Source organism: Serinus canaria, chromosome 3 (genome assembly GCF_022539315.1).
Source record: "Serinus canaria isolate serCan28SL12 chromosome 3, serCan2020, whole genome shotgun sequence".
NCBI classification, from domain to species: Eukaryota; Metazoa; Chordata; class Aves; order Passeriformes; family Fringillidae; genus Serinus; species Serinus canaria.
The window spans coordinates 86,709,256-86,730,829 of record NC_066316.1 but is presented as its reverse complement, the minus strand read 5'-3'; the positions used below and the strand labels follow the sequence as shown (position 1 = coordinate 86,730,829).

Genomic DNA, 21,574 nt, shown 5'->3' with positions numbered 1-21,574 from the left:
AGTTATGTCTTTATCTACCTTTGATATCTATTGTAATATAAACAATCCAACTTTCTTCTATGGGTGTCTCACTGAGTTATTTCAATAGGGCAAACCTATGAAAATTTTATGACTGTCCCTTCCAGACAGGGAATGAAAAACTCCAAGAGACCTACATATAATAATGCTTATGGATGCTCACAGAGAGCTGTGATTTTTTGTATTTGTAGTCCCTTTTCTCCACCTGTGACCTTCAAAGATAAAGGCTCACTTCTATAACTCTGATTGGTTTTTTTTCATATATCCAAACTGGCATTTAGTAGAAGAAAATATGATGGTTACTGCTTGCTATTGCTGAAGAGTGAGCACTGGTTTATAGAGGACCACTTACAGTGTATAATCTGTAATTGCAGTCTAAATAGACTCCTATGATGTTTCTATTGATCTAACAGAGCACACACGGTGTAAATCCCAGACAAATCCAAAAAGACAATTAACTAAAATTTTATTACCTATAGAAACAAGTGATGGGAAAGCCAATGTTGATTTTCTAACTGTGATATGCGTAGTTAACTTATACTAGAACCACTTAATGTATAATTTTTACATGTGTACATATGTTTCAAATTACACAGTCATGTATAAGCAATTATTTCTAAGATGCAACTGTTTTATCTGAGTTACTCATACTTTTTCAAAATTGCTTTTTCTAAATATACAATAATGTTCTTCTTCAAAACCAGTTTTGTAGTTCCCATCCCATTCTATTTTTTTAAGATATTGTGCCTGTCATGCTCTGAAAATAATTCTCTACTTCAAAAGAAAATGCCTCATAATTGAAGATGAAACCTTGATATTCTTTTGGCTGTGAAGTCATTTCAAGACAAAATAAACACATGTATCGTCTTGACATTAAATTTACATTTAATTTACAAAAATTTTGACCCTTGACCACGTTAAAATTGCTTTAAGGAAAAGGAACTATACCTATGAAACCAATGAAATCTCTTCCAAGAAGTGAAGCATAGATTTTACCAATGACCTCTCAAGTCAAAAGAAAAAGTACAGTTTTTATAGTAATGAGAATGGGATCTACACCCTGTAAGGACTGTGGAACTGTTTATTACTGTTATGTGGAACTGTTTATTACTGATTCTCCATGGTTCAAAAGGATATAATGTCAGCAGCAACGTCCATAATCCTTGAAACACTTTGTTCCTTTGTGCATGTATTAGACATTGCTGATGCATGAAATATCTAATTTGTAGCTAACAAAGACAGATGGTTTTCCCATTCATTTCTAATGAGCCATTTTTAAAGTGTCACCAGCATTTTTTGTTTATTTGCTTGTTTAAACTTCCTATTTTATCAAGGTTTTCCAATTTAAAAACGTGCATGTTCTTTAAGGGAGCAGTTAAATGAAGGGCAAAAGAACAAGCAGGAATGAGTCTATTATGAATCATGTGCAACAGAAGCATTATAAGATTAGGATTAGAAATAATGTGGTAGAGAAATCTGTCTTGAAAACTCTTTTCAGACCTTTTTTGTGCATTGCCTATCTTATTTCTATCCATTCTATTTTTAATTCTCACCATGGACACATCATCACATCCCACGACAAGAACTGTAGCTACAAATGACAAGTCATCGAATTTCAGTTTTAGTGTCAGTGTTACATAATATGATGAGAGGATGAATTATGTTGAATATGGTCTTTGTATCCAGCAATTCAGCATTTTTTTGTCTATGAGGGTGTTACAGTAGCGTCTGAAGTCTTGCTAAGGTCAAGAGAAACAGCATCCATAGTCCTCTCATTATCTGTCAAGCCAGCCATCTCATTAAATGCTATCATCAGGGCACCTTTCCCCTCTGTGAAAACATTCTCCTGAGCACCTTCTTTTCCATCATGTGTGTGGAAACAGTTTCAAGGGTTATTTGCTCCATCATCTTTCCAGGGACCAGGGTAAGGCTAACTCGTCCACAGTTGCCTACATCCTCCTTCTTGCCTTTCTTGAAAGTAGCAGTCATTTTCTCCATTCTTAGCCTTCTTTTTTTCTTCCTTTGTCCATTCCAGTCTCTGACATATTTCTATAGCCTTTCTTCCGATCCTTAAAAAACCTCTCCTTGTCACCAAGATTTTTTAGAAATAATCAAGAGTGGCCTCACAAGGACTTGAGCCATTACCCTCAGGACTCAGGATATCTCCTATCAGGAGCCTGCAGCAGAGAGTCTCCAAGCACTTGCCATCACTCATCCATCCTTCCTCATGACTTAGGTTAAGCTGGATTAGATGCTTCACTGGACAGAGTTTCTAGTTCATCCTCTGGTACCGAGTCACTGTGACTGTTGTAGTGGCAGAGCTCAGACAGGACAGGAACCCTCATCCTGTTGTCAAGCTTACAAGCTTCTAGTCTTCATTGTAACATTGAAGTCTCCATTTCCAAAATCTTATGCAAAGGCTCTTCCTGGTTCTCCTTCACTATGTCTGGGAGTTCAGGTGCTTATAATTGTAGGGTGTTGGAGAGTATGATATTGTCCCCATCTCAGCTTCACAGAGTGCTGACTCCCTCCTAAAGCTCCTTTACTTAGCAACACAGATCCTCCTCCAGGATACAAGTGCTTCCTCCAGGCAAGGACACTATCTTCTGATCCCAGCCTCAGTAAGAGGTTCCAGACATTTCTGTAGCTCCAGGCCTCCAGAACTACATCCTCCCTGAGGAGCTCAGTCTGGTTTGAGGTCTCTGTTGGGCTGATGTAGTTACTCCTGTGGATGGTCAGTGACAGCGCCCTGCAGCACCTCACTACCTAAGTACGCTGTGTCCTCAGCAGAATTTCTGGCCCCTTCTACTCAGTTGGCTGTGCTCTGGACTTTGCAGGTACATACACTCTTTCTAGCATTTGCTGAAAGCATGCTTGGCTGTCCTTAATGTGGAGTCAGCTGGAAACAAAAAGCTTCAAGTCCCCATAAATCAAGGAAAGTTGGCAACAAAGCTTGTGGGACACTGCTGCAGCTTGTTAGCAGTCACAGCCTTCTGTAGCTATCCCTTCTGGGGAGCACCAGGCACCCTGAAGCACTTCAAAGTTTCACAGTAGTCCTCTGATGACCCCAGGAGTTCCCAGGAAGCTTAGCATATCGTAAGCTAGAGCCCATAAACTGCTGTGCAAACTGCTTTGTTTGTTAGCTCTGCTCATGTATTATTAGTACATTATTTGCAATGGAAGTGTTTAACTGCCCTACAGCAATGATAAATTTGGGTAACTTATATTAAATTTCATATGCTCTCAAAGCTATGCTTGTGGTACCTTATTATTTTAGAAATTGGTTTAAACTCCCTCCATTTTACCCATGAGTTCATTGAATGAACATTTTGCATCTCTTTGGGTGTTTGTAAACAAAAGACATTATAAAAGCTTTATTCAAAATATATCACCTAATGATTAAATATATGAGGTGGAACAATGCTACTGTTCAGGAAGAGAAAGTTGATAAGCTAATTTTGAAGCGTGGGGAGGTATTTTCCAGGTACTTACTGTGTTTTGTTTCAAATTTTAATGTTATATTGGGATTTTGAACAAAAATGCTCTTGTTTTTTGAGAGGATTGTTGAATTATGGCTAAAATATGCCCTAAGGAGTGCAGAATGTCATTGACTCTTAGATGATGCTGAGGTGGCACAGCAATATTTTCTTTTATTTGCTAAAGGCAATAGAAACCTTAAAGCTCATTTCACTGCAGTATAACAAGAAGCACGCTACACATTTTGAGTTGTTAGCAGTATTACCAGAGAAGATCTATAAAACACTTGCTATCTGTGGAGGAAACACTTGTTTGTGCATCTTTTCTGATTGTCCATATAAATATTTTAAAGATGGTTTTGACTAAGAAATACGTGCATAACTTGGAACTAGGATGAAGGAAAAAACCCTACAACTCTGAATGAAAGATAAGACAGAAGCGCAGCAGGTGAATGTTTTGGGAAATTTCTCTATAGCAAGAGAGGAGGAGTTGGCCAAGGAACCCTGAAAAAATGATACATAAGAGTTGTTGCTTTCAATAAAATACTTAAGCATTTGGCATCTGGTATCATTGAATACAAAGGTGATACCCATCTATGGGAAAAGTTGCTTCTTGCTTTTGGGGGGGAAAAAATTAAGGAAGGGTATAGCAGTAGTTAAAGGAATGTGAGTTAAAACAGAATGCGCACGGAACACAGAATTAAAATTATAATCATATCGTGACTTCCTTTAGAATTCCATGATAGTTTAAAACTCATTCATTTAGACATGAACATATCTTTAAAATGCACTTTGTAAATAGGCATTCTTTTACTTATAGATCTTTCAGATATTTACACATCCCGAACTTAGGAATCACCTGCTTCCACAACTCGGCACAGAGCAATTCTTGCATGTTTTTGAGAAAAATGCAGTGGTTGATTTTGACTTTGCTTTTCAAAATAAATTCTTTCCAGAAGGGCAGAAAAGAAGCAAAACAGTATGCTAATTTTCTGTAACAGTACTGTAATGTAAGTATGCATGACACTGAATATGTCCTAATGACTTAAAACTGGTCTTTTTTTTTGAGAGCTTAGCACAGGTTACACTAATGAAAAACTATTTTAGTATTCTGAAAAGACGTGGCTTCAAATGTTAAGGAGCAAAGAAGGAAGCAATTGGGCAAGATGTTGTACTTGGAAATTTACTGAGAAAGTAACAACAAGGAGGCAGGATAAGTCTAACTCTGGTTGACAGCATGGTTATCCAAATTGTCAGCTGGCGTAAATCATTACCTATATAAAGACAAAGAAAGATGATCATGGCATGGTTACTAACTGAAGAAACATTGGTTACTAACATAAAGAAGACTAGCACAGTTTGAGATGTGTTCTGAAATCATGCAAAATACCCTCTTCTAAAGGGAGATAGGAAAACTATACCTCCTACAGGATAGGATAAAGTACAGAAGAGTTTAAATGGAGAGAATTTAAATACAGACCACTTTTTTGGACATATTAGCAGTAATTTTTCAGAAGTGCATATTGAACTTGAGCTTGAAATTTTAAGGTGATGTTGGCAGTTACCAACTTTTTTCCTTGCAGAACTTAGTGGGAAGGAGAGCTTTCAGCATTTTATAACACAGCCAGGTTTATGATATCCATAACTGTGAAGGGGTAAATAGAGGCCTGTGATATAGTTGCACAAACAGGATGTAAGAAAACATGCAATAAAGGAAGTATAAAGGAAAAGAATGAGGAGGTAGGAAAAATGTCTGTCTCCAAATCACAACAAACAAAAAAACAAACAAAATAGCAAGGGGTCTTGATTGCAAAAATAAAATATCAAGAGTGGATAAGATAGCATGAAGAATTGGACTTCAGTTTACACTGAGATAATAAAAAGGTGTCTTAGTGGATGGATTCAAGTGCTGACAAAGGATAACATTTCTGCACTCAACTGAGGCAAACACTGAACCTGTCATAAAACATAAAAGATAGATAAATTACAACAGAAAATCTACTTAGGTAGGTCTAATTTCCTGTTTAGTCTGGAGAAGTTTATTTGCACGTCATAAACAGAAAAGCAGCAGCAAGGCACCATTTTTATTCTTTATAAAAAACTCAACAACAAGAATTGACAAAATGAATTTGTGGATGCATGTGAATGTGCAGAAAGAACTGATTGCTTTGAAAAGACACCTGATTAATTCTCCAAGTTCTATTATCATAATGATTATGGACAAGTTCCAAACTATTCTAGATCATTAGAAACTCCAATTTATCCATAAAATAACGTTTCCTGGTTTTTGGCAAGAAGTTGAGCAGATTTTCATTCAAAAGTTGGTAACAGCAAAGGAGACACAGGGCCTTTAATTAGGGTTTAGTGTTAATAGGGGTAAACCTCAGAATTATCAATACAATAGAAAAGAATTAAGGAATTCAGCTGATACTAGCTGAATCTGTCCATAAATGTTCAGAGCCATAGTTTGAGATTTATTGTTATCATGAGAATTAAAATCACATGGCACTGGAAATATATGAATGAATTTTTTCTAAATTAATTTATTTGCCATGTGCCATGAGCCAAACTGAAAACTGAGAAGGAAGACAAAGATATATCTCATTTTATCAGCTGACCATAAATTAAGTCGAATGAAAGGGGACATAATAGAAACTATTCACATCCAACATTTCAAGCTTGACTACTGGTTCAGAATCTTTCTTAGCCAATTTTTAAAAACTAAAAATATACATCTGAGAAAGATTTATTTTCCTTTTTTTCCTATTGAGATGTGATTTACTTTTCTATAATGGAATCCATAAAGAAAGATACTCAGTGTGACAGATTTCTTGATACTTCAGTTTTGCCAGATAGTTTTCATTTTAAGATTCAACAACAAATATCCCCAGATAAAAAAAATCAACTCAAAAGTGAAGTTTTAAATTAATAATTATGTTTTGTATAATTATTGTTCTATTACACATTTGAATTTGGTAGGAAAATGTTTCATTTTTCATTATATTCACATTCTTTCTATAAAAAAATATGGTTTTTAAGCTGTTGGACAATAAATTACTTAGTTTTTAAGTAACTGATGTTGTCAGCTGGACCTGCAAATATTTATGAGAAAATAAACTAATGAAAATTATCAAAGCATAAAAGAAAACTTAATTTATCTATCTCTTGCAGTAATTTAAGTCGTAAGTGGTATTAAGTATCAGTCATGGTGTGGCAAATTTCAAAGAATTTCAGAATATTCTAAGTATTGCTGCCAGCAGCTCAGCTTACAGCAGGAAAATGAACAGTGTCAAAACATGGCCACAGGCAAGAAAACTTCATTGCCTATCTCTGATGCAGTCTCAGATCACTTGCTGGCCTGACTTTGATCCAGAATAATGCCTGTCCAAAACAATGCCTGGGCACAGCTCAAGAACTGCAATGATCTTTTCTTTTAGGCAACTATAATTCAGTTACGTTTTTTTAAAAACTACATTTAAATTTATAGACATGATTGGATTCCTCAGGTTCAGGTACCAATTACTGCCACAGCTTACCTACCATAACACAAACAATTTGTCTTGTTGATGTAGCTTTTAAGAGAAAAGTATAAGTAATGGTAAAAAAAAAAGCCAATACTTTTTTTTTTAATTAAGAGTAATTATGATCTTTTAGCATCTCTGAGTACAAACAAGGACAGCTCCAATGATTGAAATGAAATTGCTTTATAATAGAAAAATAAAACATTGAGCTATACTAATTTTCCTTGGTATTGCCAAGTGTCAGAGTAACTTTCAACTCTAGTTACCTTTGAAGATGTTGTTTTGTTTGGTGTAACCTGCCCCTTTTGTATGATGATTCTATGGTATGTATAATTTTCCTGTTCCGCTATGTCAACTAGGACAAAGAGCTCTGAGAAAAAATATGCCTGGTGCTCACACTTCAAACCAATTTTCTTGTAACTATTTTCTGTAAGAGTTCTGTATTTGCAAAATCAGTAAAAAAGTACTTCTTGAGCATTTTTGTTCTCAATAAAAAATAGGAAGTCCTTGGATTTGTGCATAAGTAGTTGACCCAGCTATGAGTAAAATCAGAAGAAGCCCTATTACCTTCTGCAATACATATAATGCTTTCTAGCTGGAAAAATTGGGAAAATGTAAGGACAGGTAAGGCTTGATGGCTGCAAAATATCCATTCACCTAGTATTGTTCTTGAGGGTGGTAAACTACAAAGAGCTAAAAGCATCAGAAAAATAAGAATCACAAAATTTAAAATATTTAACATGTTTTTTACATTCCAACAGGCTTTAAAAAGTGGAAAAATAACAATTAAAGATACTTTAACAGGTTTTCTCAACATTGCTATACTTTCTGTTATTAGAATAAAAATATTTTAGCAAACTAAGAAGTTTTATACCACATAAAAATATAGCTCTAGGATATCACAAATAATTTTGTTTAAGTTCTGAACATAAAATTATTTTAAAAAAATGTATTATTTTATTTGACTTAGTTATGTTTAGCAATTTGGGAAATCATTTCTCTATTGTCAGCTGTGGTTAGTTTCCTTTCTGATTATTGTCTGTAGCACTAGGAATACAGTCCCTGTACAACAACTAGACCATAACGTGCATTTATGAGACTGAGCTGTATATGCAGCCTCATCAGTGTCTATTAAGAATTTACAGGACTCTTCAAGTGTTGATGTCATAATAAAGACAAACCCTGGCTTCATGGAGCAGAAACAGATTACTGGGCTGTTTATGGAATCTTAATCTTCATGCTACTGAAATAAAATATTTTTAAACCATAAATGCATGTATGAAATAAAGATTGAGGTTTAAGTTAAAAAAAAAATGGGTAGTGTCATTTGTCTCAGCGTATAAAAATTTTAGGTAAATTACTCTTTTGTTGGTATTTTTAGCCACAAGGTGGCAGCAATGATATAAACTCCTCATCCAACTGCTCACTACCACTGTTTTTACTCTTTAAATCATCTCTTGTGTTTATAGGACAAATATGACAGAAAGAAAAACCATATTTTCTTTGACAAAGTACCATTCCAAACTAGGTTACTTCCTAAATGTTTTCTAAATCATACTTTTTTCTTTTGCTTTTTTAAATTTTACATATACCATTTATTATATCTGCTGGCTTCACATGACAGTACAGTGAAGCACTGTGTCCATGGCACAAGTCGTTTGCCCATTTGTGTGATAACATTTCCTTCCCAAGCTGGGAAACACAATAATGTCTGGATGCATAAGCCTAGCCTTCCTGGAACATGATCATATATTGAGGAGGTGCAATGCTTACTGATAGCTGTTGAAAAGGTCCATGCAGGTGCCATTGTTTCTACAAGGCTCTGAATTGCATTCATTTGATTCCTTTTCACAAAATCTTCCTTCCCATCCAGGCAAGCAATCACACTGGTATCTCTGTAATACATTAAGGAAAATAAACAATCTGTTACTCTTCGTATTTTATTGCAATTAAAAAAGTATTATCACTAAAGACAGCAAAACTACTTTAGGAGTTTTTTAAAACCTGAGTACATAAATAAATTGCCACAGCATGATGATGAAATGTGTAATGTTACAGCATTGTGGCATCTACAGGTGTTTAGAGACTGCAAATACCTAGCCTTTTTGTTATTTGGAAACAGACAGAGACAATTATGTTTCAAAGATATATGGGCTATGATCTTCATAGAAAAAGCAAAAGGAATTTTTAAAATTTTCTAATACACCTAAAAAATATAATAAACTAAGAGTCAGAATTCTGAAGGGAGTCCAGATTTAACAGTGGACCTAGACCTTTCTGTAATGATACTCTTTCACTCTCCTGACCAATTAAAAGCTTGAAATATTTTATTGGAGCAAGGATAACAAAAAGAGAAAGGAAAATAACAATTTAAAGTCACACTCAGTATGATTGTCCTGGAGTGTGGAACAGCTCCACTGATACCAGTACTCCAAATGAAGTTATTTATATGTATATTCTATCATATCTGGTCAAATCAATTTTTGTACCAACAAACTTGTACATAGTATATTTGTCATTTATATTTTCTCAGCTGCATTCTGCTTGTTCCGTGCTAACATTGATGAACATCGCTGCTATATTTGCTTGGGACACACCCATGATTTCTGTGACATGGATGTTCTAAATTCACTGAGAAAAACTTTGACAGTCAGGAAATAAAATTGAAGGGTATCTTTCTGAGTTAAGCTAGGGTATGGAACATGGGCAGATGAAACAAAGTTTTGTGGGAATGTTAGTCTGCTGAAGGATAAGGAAGGCTTTTCAGAGGGATCTGGACAAGTTGGATTGATGTGCCAAGACCAGTTGTGTGAGGTTCAATGAGCCGAGTGTTGGTTCCTGCCCTTGAGCCCAACACCCCCCAGGCAGTGCCATGGGCTGGCGTAAGAGTGGCTGGAAAGCTGCCTTATGGAAAAGGCCCTGGGGGGGTTGGTTGTCAGCTGCTGAACATGACCAGTGTGTGCCCAGGTGGCCAAGAAGGCCAGTGGCATCCTGGCCTGTATCCGCAATAGTGTGGCCAGCAGGAGCAGGGCAGGGATTGTCACCCTGTACTTGGCTGTGTACTCAGCTGCACTGTGGCCTCTGTGGTGAGGCCACACCTGGAGTGCTGTATCCAGTTCTGGGCCTCTCACTACATGGAGGATATTGAGGTGCCAGTCTGAATCCAGAGATGGACAACAAAGCTGATGAAGGGTCTGGAAAACGAGTCCTGGAGGGAGTGGATGAAGGAGCGGGGGTTGTTTGGTCTGCAGGAAAGGAGGCACAGGGGAGACCTTATGCATCTCTACCACTACCTGAAAGGAAGTTGTAGCAAGAGGGGGATCAGCCTCTTCTCCCAGCTAAGAAGTGGCTAAACAGGAAGAAATGGCCTGAAGTTGCACCAGGAGAGGTTTAGGTTGTATACTAGGAAAAAACTATTCACTGAAAGAATAGTCAAGCTTTGGAACAGAGTGCTTTGGGTAGTGGTTGAGTTATCACCTTGTAAGTTTTAAAAAAAAACATGTGGATGTGGCACTTGGGGACATGGTTTGGTGGTGAACATGGTGATGCTACACTGACAGTCCGACTTGATGATCTTAGAGTTTTTTCCAATATTAATAACTTTATGATAAGAGATAGAAAGATTTTGTTCTTTTAAAATGTAATACAGAGAGATGAACTTGGAAAGAAAAAAAATTTATGTGAATTGTACCAAAGAAAGAAAAAACCCTACATTTGAGACGAATTACATTACTAGTCCACATGCTGGTGTTTCCTATTACATACTGACCCTGAGATTAGCTCAGTTGTTAAAAGGATGCTGCTGATAACACCAAGGTTCTATTCCCATATGGACTATTCGCTTTGGAGTTGGATTTGATGATCCTTGTATGACCCTTTCAGCTCAGAATATTCTGTGATCTGTGATAATAGCCACACTCAAATATCTCAGTTCTCTGGATATTTATCTGTGTCAAATGGGAAAAAATGGGCACTACTAATCCATACCCATGAGTAAAAATCAGACACTCCTTAAAACTGTTCTATTTTCAGTTTAAGTTTTCATATATGTACTAGGAATGTGAGATAAAAACTTATTTCCAAAAAACTCTTCAAGAAACAGATTACAAAATGAGAAGTAAAAGGAGGCTTGCCAACAGTTTTGTTTAGAAAGCAGCAGTATTTTTCTACTCCTACTAAAATTATCTGTCAATCAAATGCTGGAATTCTGTTTTTTGCAGATTTTTCATTACATGAGGATTGTCACATCAAGCACAAAACCTCACTCACATTTATGTATATCATGCATATGTGCAGAAAAACCAAAAAATTCTTACACAATATTTCATTTCTGTGTAGTTTTACAGTAGTTGAAAGTGCAATGTTGCAATAAACAATATGTAAGCAGATGAAAAGGGTTTTTACAGCTAGAAGTCTTTACAGAGAAGGACCTGGGAGGCCTGGTGGACACCAAGCTGGACAAGAGTCAGCAATATGCCCTTGTGGCAAAGAAGAAGAGCATCGTGGGCTGCACTGGGAGGAATACTGTCAGCAGATCTAGGGAGGTGATCCTTCCCTCTACTCAGCCCTGGGGAGGCCACACCTTAAGTGCTGTGTCAGTTGTGGGCTGCCCAGCACAAGAGAGATATGGAGCTATTGGAAAGAGTCCAGCCAGGAACATTACTAAGAGATTGATGCACCTCTCAGATGAGAAAAGGCTGAGAGAGCTGGGATTGTTAATCAGGACATAGTTTACACCAACAACATAAATGACAAGAAGCAGCATAGAAGGAAGCATGCGGTAGATCAAGCAAGAGGCTGAAGGAATAGAATTTGATACTTATTTATACCTTGTCCCCTTTTATTTACTGTAACTATGTATTACTATCCATTGGAGACAGGTTAAAATAAATGGTACCTTTAAGTTCCTGCAAATTGTCTTTTGTTCGTCCTCTAAAGAAAACAATAAATGCATCAACAACACTATAGTTATTCCTTGTAGATAGCTCTCCTTTGTGCAATATGTAGCACAGTATGCTTAAGAGTGGATTTTACCAGCAAGGGTAAAAAGTTACTGATCCCTTGCATACATACCCTGAACCACATACGCACATGAGCTTGTCTTTATGCATCTAACTTGGTGGTTGTAAGAAAGTGCCATTTAAGAGCAATTGCACGTTTCCCTTCTCCAAATCTGTAAATGAAGAATTATTCATTTCCTTAAGCCCTAGTCAATGTTACTTCACTAAGAAATGGCAGCTGAACATCTGGTAAACAGAAACTGCAATGAAAAATGGTCATCACACACAACAAAGACCTAAACTATGAACAAGTCAAGCCTGACCTGTGTATATCTAGGTTGGTAGATATTTTTATCATACAGATATATACTCCAAATATGTTTTCCATGTCTAAAGAAAAAAAAATGAATCAATTTAATTTTTAAAGATACTCATGGAGTTGGAGAATTTTGGGGGGAATTTCAAAGTTTTTAATTCACAGAAAGAACAAAAAATACCTCACCCAGAAACAGAAACAGAAGCACACAAAAGGAAACAAAGAAACATCTCTTTATTCTGTATGTTCCAAATTCTTCTGCCAGACCTTTCTTTGGGGTGCAGCCCTTTATCCATTAAGGCCAAACAAGATGAACCTATTGTACAACAAATCATTGGCACACAATTGGAGATGTACTCCAGCCTCTATAGAAAACTCGTCACAAAATTCTTGTCTGTAGGACTCAGGGCTTTTGTTCCTACAGAAAACCTTCATGCAACTTCATTTTATTAGTTTTAACAGCAGTTCATTTAACCTTGTGAAATAAATGTGAACATAAAAACGTAAGCATCTATGAAATCATATTTGCAATTGCTCTAAACCATATTGAGATCCTAACCATATTTATGCAGCCTTTTTTTAATTTAGGGTCTTTTCTGAGTTGCTACTTTAGGCCATTACTTTTAGGTTATTATTGATTTAACCATTTGCCTAATCATACGTATTAACTGAAAAAATTAGATTGCCGTTTGTCATTATGGCATTGTTTTCATTGAGTAGGTCTGTTTGCATTTATGCCCTAAATAAGCAAGCTTGTTTAAAAACAAAATAAAATAGAACAAAACAAAACCAGGATATCTGTTCGTCTTCATTTGGTTTAACACATTTTTTTTACTATAGAAGTCTGAGTGAAAACAAGACCTATGCCAAGGGAAGTCCCAGCAAACACACTACTTTTCTGTCTTCTGATAATGAATTATTTACCTTTTCTTCACAGGTTGTAGGAAGAGTGAATGTATTAACCATGCTGCTTCACAAATTAAGGAAATTTGACTTCTGACACAAAGAAAAACTGCAATTAGCTCTGTTGTTGCTACTCTAGAAGACATACATGGGTTGCTCTAATATTAGTTAATAACTTTGTAATAATCGGATTGCTTAACTCACAGCAAAGAAACATCTCTGGGACTGAGTGTCATGAGGTTTGTTATATGGTTATTAATACTGATGTTAATTGGTAGAACGATTATAATAAGTGACATAAAAGAATAAAGTGGAAAAAATGTGAAACATGGATTGAGAAGTGATGAAAAATTACAATTAAAAATATAATTTCTTAACAGTACTACAAGTGATTGGCTCTGATAAGACTCCTATTTAAAAATCACCAAAATTTGTTACTGAATCTTATTATTAGAATCACTAACTGATGAATTTTTATCTATTACTTTATTAAAAAAATAACACTTTATTTTACTCTAGCTAAGTTGCAAAGCCTATGTGGTGTTCTGCATTGAACACCTAACTGTAAAATAGTAGGGTAAATAACTTAATATTAAGTACTAGCTATCTACAGAAGTTGAGGTAGCATTAGGCAACACATTAAATATTTTTTAAGACTTCCAAATTCTCTATTTTTAGTTATATACTTTTTCCTATACAGTTTTATAATAAAGATGCTGAGCAGTATATTTATTTGTTCTTTCAAACCACTTATATCTTTTGCAACCTAAGGTATTCTAAATATATAAACTGAAATAAAGGATAAACCAAGTTGTATTTAATTCAAATGTTAAGCAAGGCTTACAGGACAAACAAAGAACATTTTTAATTTGCTAATCTCTCTAAGATTTTTAATAAATAATAAGTTTAAACAACAAGAAAGCATAGTTAAAACAGCTGGTACAAGTAAAATAAATTATGTTGTAATGTGTTTTTGTTTTACATTATAATAATTATTTTTATTTAAAACAGATATTATGTATATGCAAAAAAATAAGATTTTCATAATATTTGAATAGCACACCATTAGTAAAGAGAATCTTGCATTTTCTTTCAGTGCAAATTCTGGCTTAAAATATGGCTGGCATCTAGACATGCTGTGTACTTATAACTCTAAATGGACTGTACTGTAATTTACAACCACAAAGAAAATTATCTTAAATGGGAACACTTGTTATTTACACTGCAGGTCTCTATACACAACCATTTCATAGAATGGTGCTTTCTTAAAAAATCATAATTACTGCTGCATTTGATACTGATAATTTTAAAATGACACTTCTTGTAAATGTATATTTTGGTGAAAGTTTTGCTCTCTCCAAATTTCATCACAGCTAATGCTAGCAAAAGGTTACTCTTAAAATTATTTTAGATTTCATGTTACATTTAACATGGAAATAAATTCCGGCTTATGCCTTTTAAATTTAGTAAATTGTTCCCATCACTGCTCGGACACAACAGACAGTTCTCAAAGTCCAGTGTAAATCTTGTTGGGGTTGGTTTTCTGTGTGGAGATTCACCCATAACATGATGAGGCTGCAAACATGCAACATGGCTTTTACTAGAATTGACACAGATGTTCCATTTGAGCATGGACGATGTTAAACATTATGCATGTAGTATTTTTGGAGGAAAAAAAAGGAAAAATACTAAATAACAACTCCAAATCTCTGTGAATTTATACTTTTATTAAATTCAAAATGTTATTTTATGAGATGCTACAAGAAATATGAACATTAGAAGACGATGAAAGGTATTTAAGAACAATCATTAATATAAACAAATGTTACAGTCAAAGTGTTTTAAAAGCTGCTGATACGAATAAGGAAATATTTTTCTAAGGAAGGATGAAGGATTTTAAGGAAAAAAAAAGATTTGGTACTGCTCCGATCCAGCAGTAATTTTATGACAACAAAACAAAGTCAGTTGGAGACCTAATTAATAATAGGTGACAAGCCTGTTTTTGTCTCTGCTTCCTGACTGCTGCCATTTATTCTGTTTGTACCTTTCTTTTGTTCCTCTCCTAGAGAGCTTACTAGGAAATGTGCCAATCAAATCATCTTCAGCATGACAGGTGCTGAACAGTGCAGGAAAACTAATGGAAAACAACAGCCTTAGGTTGTTTGTGCAAAATAAACCAAATAACTAATCCAGCTGGTGACAGACATTTGAGTATCAGCCTTTGGTCGGTGTATCTGGGTTGAAGTTTAGCTCAATTGTTCAATGACTAGAGAAAGGTCATGAACACATTCTTGTTAAACTAAAGTACTGACAGGAACTTGACCCCCCTAAAAGCTTGTCCGAAACTTTCAGTTTGCTATTAGATCTCAGGTAAGAGGAGAGCTATGGGAATTAATTGTGATATTCCAAAGGAATAGTCTAGGTACTGACAAACAGAAATAACATCTTGCTTTTGACTTACGAACCTGGTAACTTTTTAAATAAAGTAAGAAAATGCAGAAGATCAACTACTGGTTTCCATAAAACAATATCTTTTCCCTTAACATAACAGCTCACTCAAATCCAGATCTTAAGCATGCAACCTTTATCACAAAATAAATGATAAAATGTCATTTTTGCCAACCTCTGGCTCAAAAGTAGGGGAAAGTTGAAGAAACAGTGCTCCAAAAATACTTCAAACGAAATATCCTTAGAAGTACCCAGAGATTCAAAATAATATTTGATGTCAAGTCTCCTCTTTTAAACTTTCACTCATCCCTACTTTAAATTTATAGAACATTTCATTATAATAAATCACATTACAAAAAAGTAATTTGTAAGAATGAGAACATGTATCCCCACTGACCTGAATTTGCAACTCTTGAGGCTTGGCTCTGCTTGTTTTCATAGATATGCCATCAATCTTTACTTTTTTAATAGAACAATAAGAACAGAAGTTTAAAATATAGTGAAAACTTTCCCATGTATTTACCTCATACTTCTAGACATTTGCTAATGCCCAGGTAATGTGCATGTCTTTGTGAGAAAGTTCAGCACCATTTCTATCAAGAGTTTTTCATTCTGAGCCCAGTGTCACAGCTCCTGGAAGGACATTGGGTACTTGGAATCAGACAGGACAGGTTTCTCAAAACAGAAATTCCAGTGTCCCCAGATTCTGAGGCACTAGACACGGCCCAGTTTTCTAGAATTTACTCTAAGACCAAAGGGAAAAATAGTGTTTCAGATGTTTGATATATGTTCTCTGTATAGGAAACTAAATCTCAGCACTCTTGGTTCATGCACTAAAACTTGGATCAGTCTGTTTATCAGGGTCACCTACTGATAGCTGCATCCACAAATGAAAAATTCATAGCAGTTTCTGATTGCAAGGGAATTTCTGTAATACTTATGGTCTCAGAATGGCTTGTTATAAGAATCAATACTTTCTGGGAAAAACACAAATTGTGTCCAACAGTCTAATTTAGTTGTTGCATAACACAATTTAGAAATAAGTCACCAAAAGTCAAGTACAAACATTCTTTTGAAATCCAAATTATTTAATTGAAAAAAATCAATGAGAGGTTCCTTTTGAGGTTTTTTCATAAAATGATACTTCACTTAAAAAATTTAGAAATAGGTTGTCAGACAAGAAGTAAAAGAGATGTATTTTATTTTGCCAAGGGTTACCACTATTTAAAACATCAAATTTCCTAAAAAGAAGATAGAGAGAGAAAAGGAAACTGTAAAAATAGAAAAAAACTAGATAAACTGAGGGATAAGAGCATTACCAGCCCTCCTCATTTTTATAAAACCATTCTCAGGTTTTCCCTCTCTGCTTTAGAATGTCTTTGTTGCAATTTGTCTTGAAAATCAGAGCATGATTTTAAGAGCACCAGCTCAAGATTTTAGTAATGTGTTTCTCCTTTTCCTGAAAATCACAGGTTAATTATAGATTTTTCATGCTAAAGGACTGTTAAGGAGAGATTTCCATTATGAAACATTTGTACAGATAGGAGAAAAGGGAATAGTATTCTTACAATAAAATCCTGACTTAATACTTCACATTCAAATGTTAAGAACTGTTTCCCCCTCTTTCTCTATTTTCCTAATACAGAGTTAAAATTATTTTTAGTATTATTTTGGATGAGGCAATAAAATATCAATCATTTGTGCAGTAAGTTGACTATACTGTGAGCTTAGAGAATTAATACTTTAAGAAATTATGACTTTAGATTTTATGGTTCAATCTGTATTTGGTATGGTAGAGGTTAACCACTCTTTACCTGTTAGATCGTATTTCATATGAGAGAAGAAAAAGGCTTTTCTCTCTGATAGCAGGAAATTTAAAGACTTTCATTCTAATCTTGTAAGGCTGTAAAAATATTTAATCTTAGCTATAACTTTTTCTGTCTCATTTCCACTCCCTGGGAGAGCTTGATCTTATTAAGGGCAATCTTTTGCAATTTGCATTTTTCTGGCCTTCCTGGAGTTTCCCTCTTATTACTTTAATGAAGTTCTATTTCTGGATATTGAAGGTGCTTGCCTACAAGACTTCAGGAGGCTCAGACTTTTTAATGGTATTGAGAACACTGTACTCACTAGCCCTATTTATTAAATCTATTACAATTTATGATGCTGGTGCAAAGTCAGAGCTTTTCTTCATGCTTTGGATTTCAGCAGCATATTGACGGGATCAGCAACTCATCAATAAACCACATAAAAAGATAATTTGTGACTGAAATTTTTATGCAAATGTGATATATTATTTTTCTTTTCCTATTGGTGTGATTGCAATTGTGTCATTGTTAGACCACTGACCCTCTCTTTCTTTTTCTCTCTTCTCTCTCTTCTCCCCATTCTCTTCTCTCTTTCTCCCTCCTTTTCTGCAACACTAAAGATGTAGCTTGTTCTTCTACTCATGGAATTCTACCAAGGTCTTGGCAGGAACTGGATGAAGGGTAAGATTTGTGCAGCCATTGCAGCTAAGGGGATGAATATGAAGGATATTATAAGCCAAAAGGTTTAAAAAAAACCCCAAAAAACAACACACCCCCCCACCCCCCCAAATGCCAAAAAATGAAAAACAAACCACCAAATTTGAAATGCAGACCTAATAGAAATGTGAGGAAACAGTGGTGGATCCTGGAAGGATAAACTGAATCAAAGAGTACAATAGGTAAGACAGACTGAAAATTGAAGATTCAGAGCAAGAAGAGCACGAAGGGACATTAACTCTGACTAAACAATCTTTATTAGCATTTTTAGATCTTTCTCAAATCTGATTCTGATAGTCTTCTGTTAATGGGTTAAATTAAGAATTGAGGAATGCTGTGAAGAAATGTGTTTCCTGCAGGCTGAAAGAAATAGACGATAAGAGGGCTGTCAGGGCTGGATGTAGATCACCACAGGGTATTTTCTACTGACCATCTCAGGCAGATAAATATATTACCATGGTTTGTCAAGACATATGCAAGATCCCTACTCTTCTGTTTTCACCTACAGTGTCATCTCTTTCTTTTTTTTGTCCTGAGGTACAACAATTCTATGTGAAATAATATTAAAATACTAATAATTGGAAAATCAAAACACATACTTGTATGAAAATATTAGAGAGCCTCCAAAGGAGGGCAAGGAAGATGGTGAAGGACCTTGAGGGGAAGCCTCATGAGGTGTGTCTGAGGTCACTTGATCTGTTCAGCCTGGAGAAGAGGAGACTGAAGGGAGATCTCATCCCAGTTACAACTTCCTCACGAGGAGAAGAGGAGGGACAGACCCTGATCTCTTCTCTGAGGTGACAGTGACAGGATCTGAGGGAAAGGCCTGAAGTTGTGTCCGGGAAGGTTTGGGTTGGACATTGGAAAAAGACTCTTTTCCAGACAGTGGAGAGGCTGGATACTGGCTCCCCAGGGAAGAAGAGACAGCCCTGATCTCACAGATTTCAAAAAGTGTTTGGACAATGCTCTTGAGCGCACAGGGTGTGACTCTTTGGGACTGTGCTCTGCAATGCCAGGAATTGGACTCGATGGTCCTGGTGGATCCCTTTCAACCCAGCATATTCTGTGATTCTGTGATTTACAACTCCATGTGGTTTAATAAAGCAGGAAATTAATTCTCTCAGTGCAGTCTCAAATAAAACTTACCCAAAGAATACATTGCCATTAAATGTTACTCTCACAAATTACTTATTTTTCAGGAATTCCTCAACATTTTTTACCATTTGCAAACATAATAACTGATGCCAGGGTCCTCCTTTTACCTCCTTTGGTATAAAGTGCTTGCTAAAATTCATTCCACTAGTTTGTAACTATATGGTTTCAAAATAATGTTTTGAAATGATGCCTTATGTTTTAGCTTTATTATTTTTCAGATTCTGTGCTGCTTTGGTGTGTACTTCTGAGTTTCATATTAAGGGATGGTAAGCTCTGTGAAGAGCCACAGAGTAGGAAGACAAAACAATTCCTTCTCTAGCTGGGGACTGAGGAAAACCAATCCAAATTTCAAGCCCAAGAGCATAAATAACAGTGGGCTAAAGAGAGAAAAACAAGAAGGATGGAACTTCATGGGCTAAAGCTATAATTGGACAATTAACTCCAGTATGCTAATGGAACAAAACTTATAAAAGTGAGAGACCTCTTGACCAGTTATCCATTTTGTGACTATTTTGGGTTCATCTTGGGTGTAGCCCTGGCGGGCTCTTGTGCTGCCCATGGTATATCCATTTAATAAATACCTTCTTTATTCTTTAACTCCATCTAACCTCTGTTCTAGGCCAGCCTTCAAAAGGCATCAATTTCTGGTGGGAAATCAGGCATCAGAATTAGAGAAAGACATGGGACATCAGGCATCAGAATTGGAGAAATAATGAGACAGAGGGAACCTTTTTGCATGCACAGCTTAACTTTTCTCAAAATATTTTATTAAAGATATTTAGATACAAAAACCCAAAGATTTACTTGCCTTCTAAATAAACAAAATTTAAAATTATTTTTACTTTTTTATATATCCCTCTAAATTATAGGTTTTGACTATTTCACTTTCACCATAAGCCCAGAAGAATGTAAAACTCTAAGTTGATGCAACAGCAAAAATTTTAATTTTTGATATTATTACTATTCCGAGTGTAGGTGATTTTTTTTTTGTTTTTCTTAACTTTAAATGAAAGCTTTATGCAATTTTTAAAGTGTAGTATCAAGGTTAACTTAGTGGAAAAAAATTGGACCAGTTTCTTAGAACCAGTTGATTTTAAAAGGAAGTGCATGGTAGTATATTTGTTAAAATACAAATATAAATATGTTATTTATCTCTGAATAAATGGTTGTTTCTGAAAAGTGTATGAAAATGTAGAAAATATTACTCTTTTAAAACACTGAACATTAGAAGATTCTTTAAAAATGGAATTATTTCAACATTGTAGATGCTTTTTTTTCACTCACATAATATGTGCATGTTGGAAAGGTAATACAGCTGAAGAAAACACAGCAGAGGTCTGTAAAATTCTATACATCCAGAAATCATGAGGTAATTGATAAGAAGTGCACCAGAACATCTTGCTGTTTTGGTATTTCATTAAGCATTCATACTCTGAACAGGAATAAAGAAGATTTGTTTACTGATATATGTGGAAAAAACCAGTACAAGAACCCTTCTGGATTAGCTGCCACAATTGTACTCAATAATAGATGAAGAAGGAGATTTCAATTTTCTAAGACAAACAGGATGGTGCTCATTTAGAATAAAAACCCTTAATTCATAATGAACAGTCCATCTAAAACATGAAGATGAGAAGCCAACTGGGACTTTTATGAAAAAAAAAGAAAAAGAAAAAGAAAAAGAAAAAGAAAAAGAAAAAGAAAAAGAAAAAGAAAAAGAAAAAGAAAAAGAAAAAGAAAAAGAAAAGAAAAGAAAACAAAGAAAGAAAAGAAAAAAAAGAAAAAGAAAAAGGAAAAAGAAAAAAGAAGAAAAAGAAGGTAAGAAAATGTTTGGAATAACCATTCCATTAGAAATAAGAAGTACTTAAGTAATGAAGCCAGTGAAGGGTCTGGAGCACAATTCTCATGAGGAGTGGTTGTTTATCCTGGAGACATAAAGGCTCAGGGGGACCCCATCACCCCCTGGAACTACCTGAAAGCACAGTTAACAATGTGGGAATGGGTGTCTTATCCTAAGTTACACCTGACAGGAAATGAGGATGGGCTCAGGTTACACCTATGGAAGCTTTTGATGGGATTTTAGGAAAAAAAATTGTGGAAAAAGCTGTCCAGGGAGTAGCTGAGTCACCAACCCTGGGGGTACTTTAAAGCTGTGTAGATGTGTCTCTGAGGGACATGGTTTAGTGGAGGACTTGGCACAGCTGGATTAACA

The 21,574-nt window shown here is 35.4% G+C and overlaps 1 protein-coding gene across 1 annotated transcript in view; it reads right to left on the bottom strand.

The window, feature by feature from the left end:
• Positions 1–21,574, bottom strand: part of EYS (eyes shut homolog) — a 700,331-nt gene that overhangs the window by 441,440 nt on the left and 237,317 nt on the right. Inside the window, exon 21 of the mRNA XM_050973021.1 lies at positions 8,789–8,910. Within this exon, the coding sequence (XP_050828978.1) occupies positions 8,789–8,910 (122 nt within the window). The remainder of the gene's footprint in view (positions 1–8,788; positions 8,911–21,574) is intronic.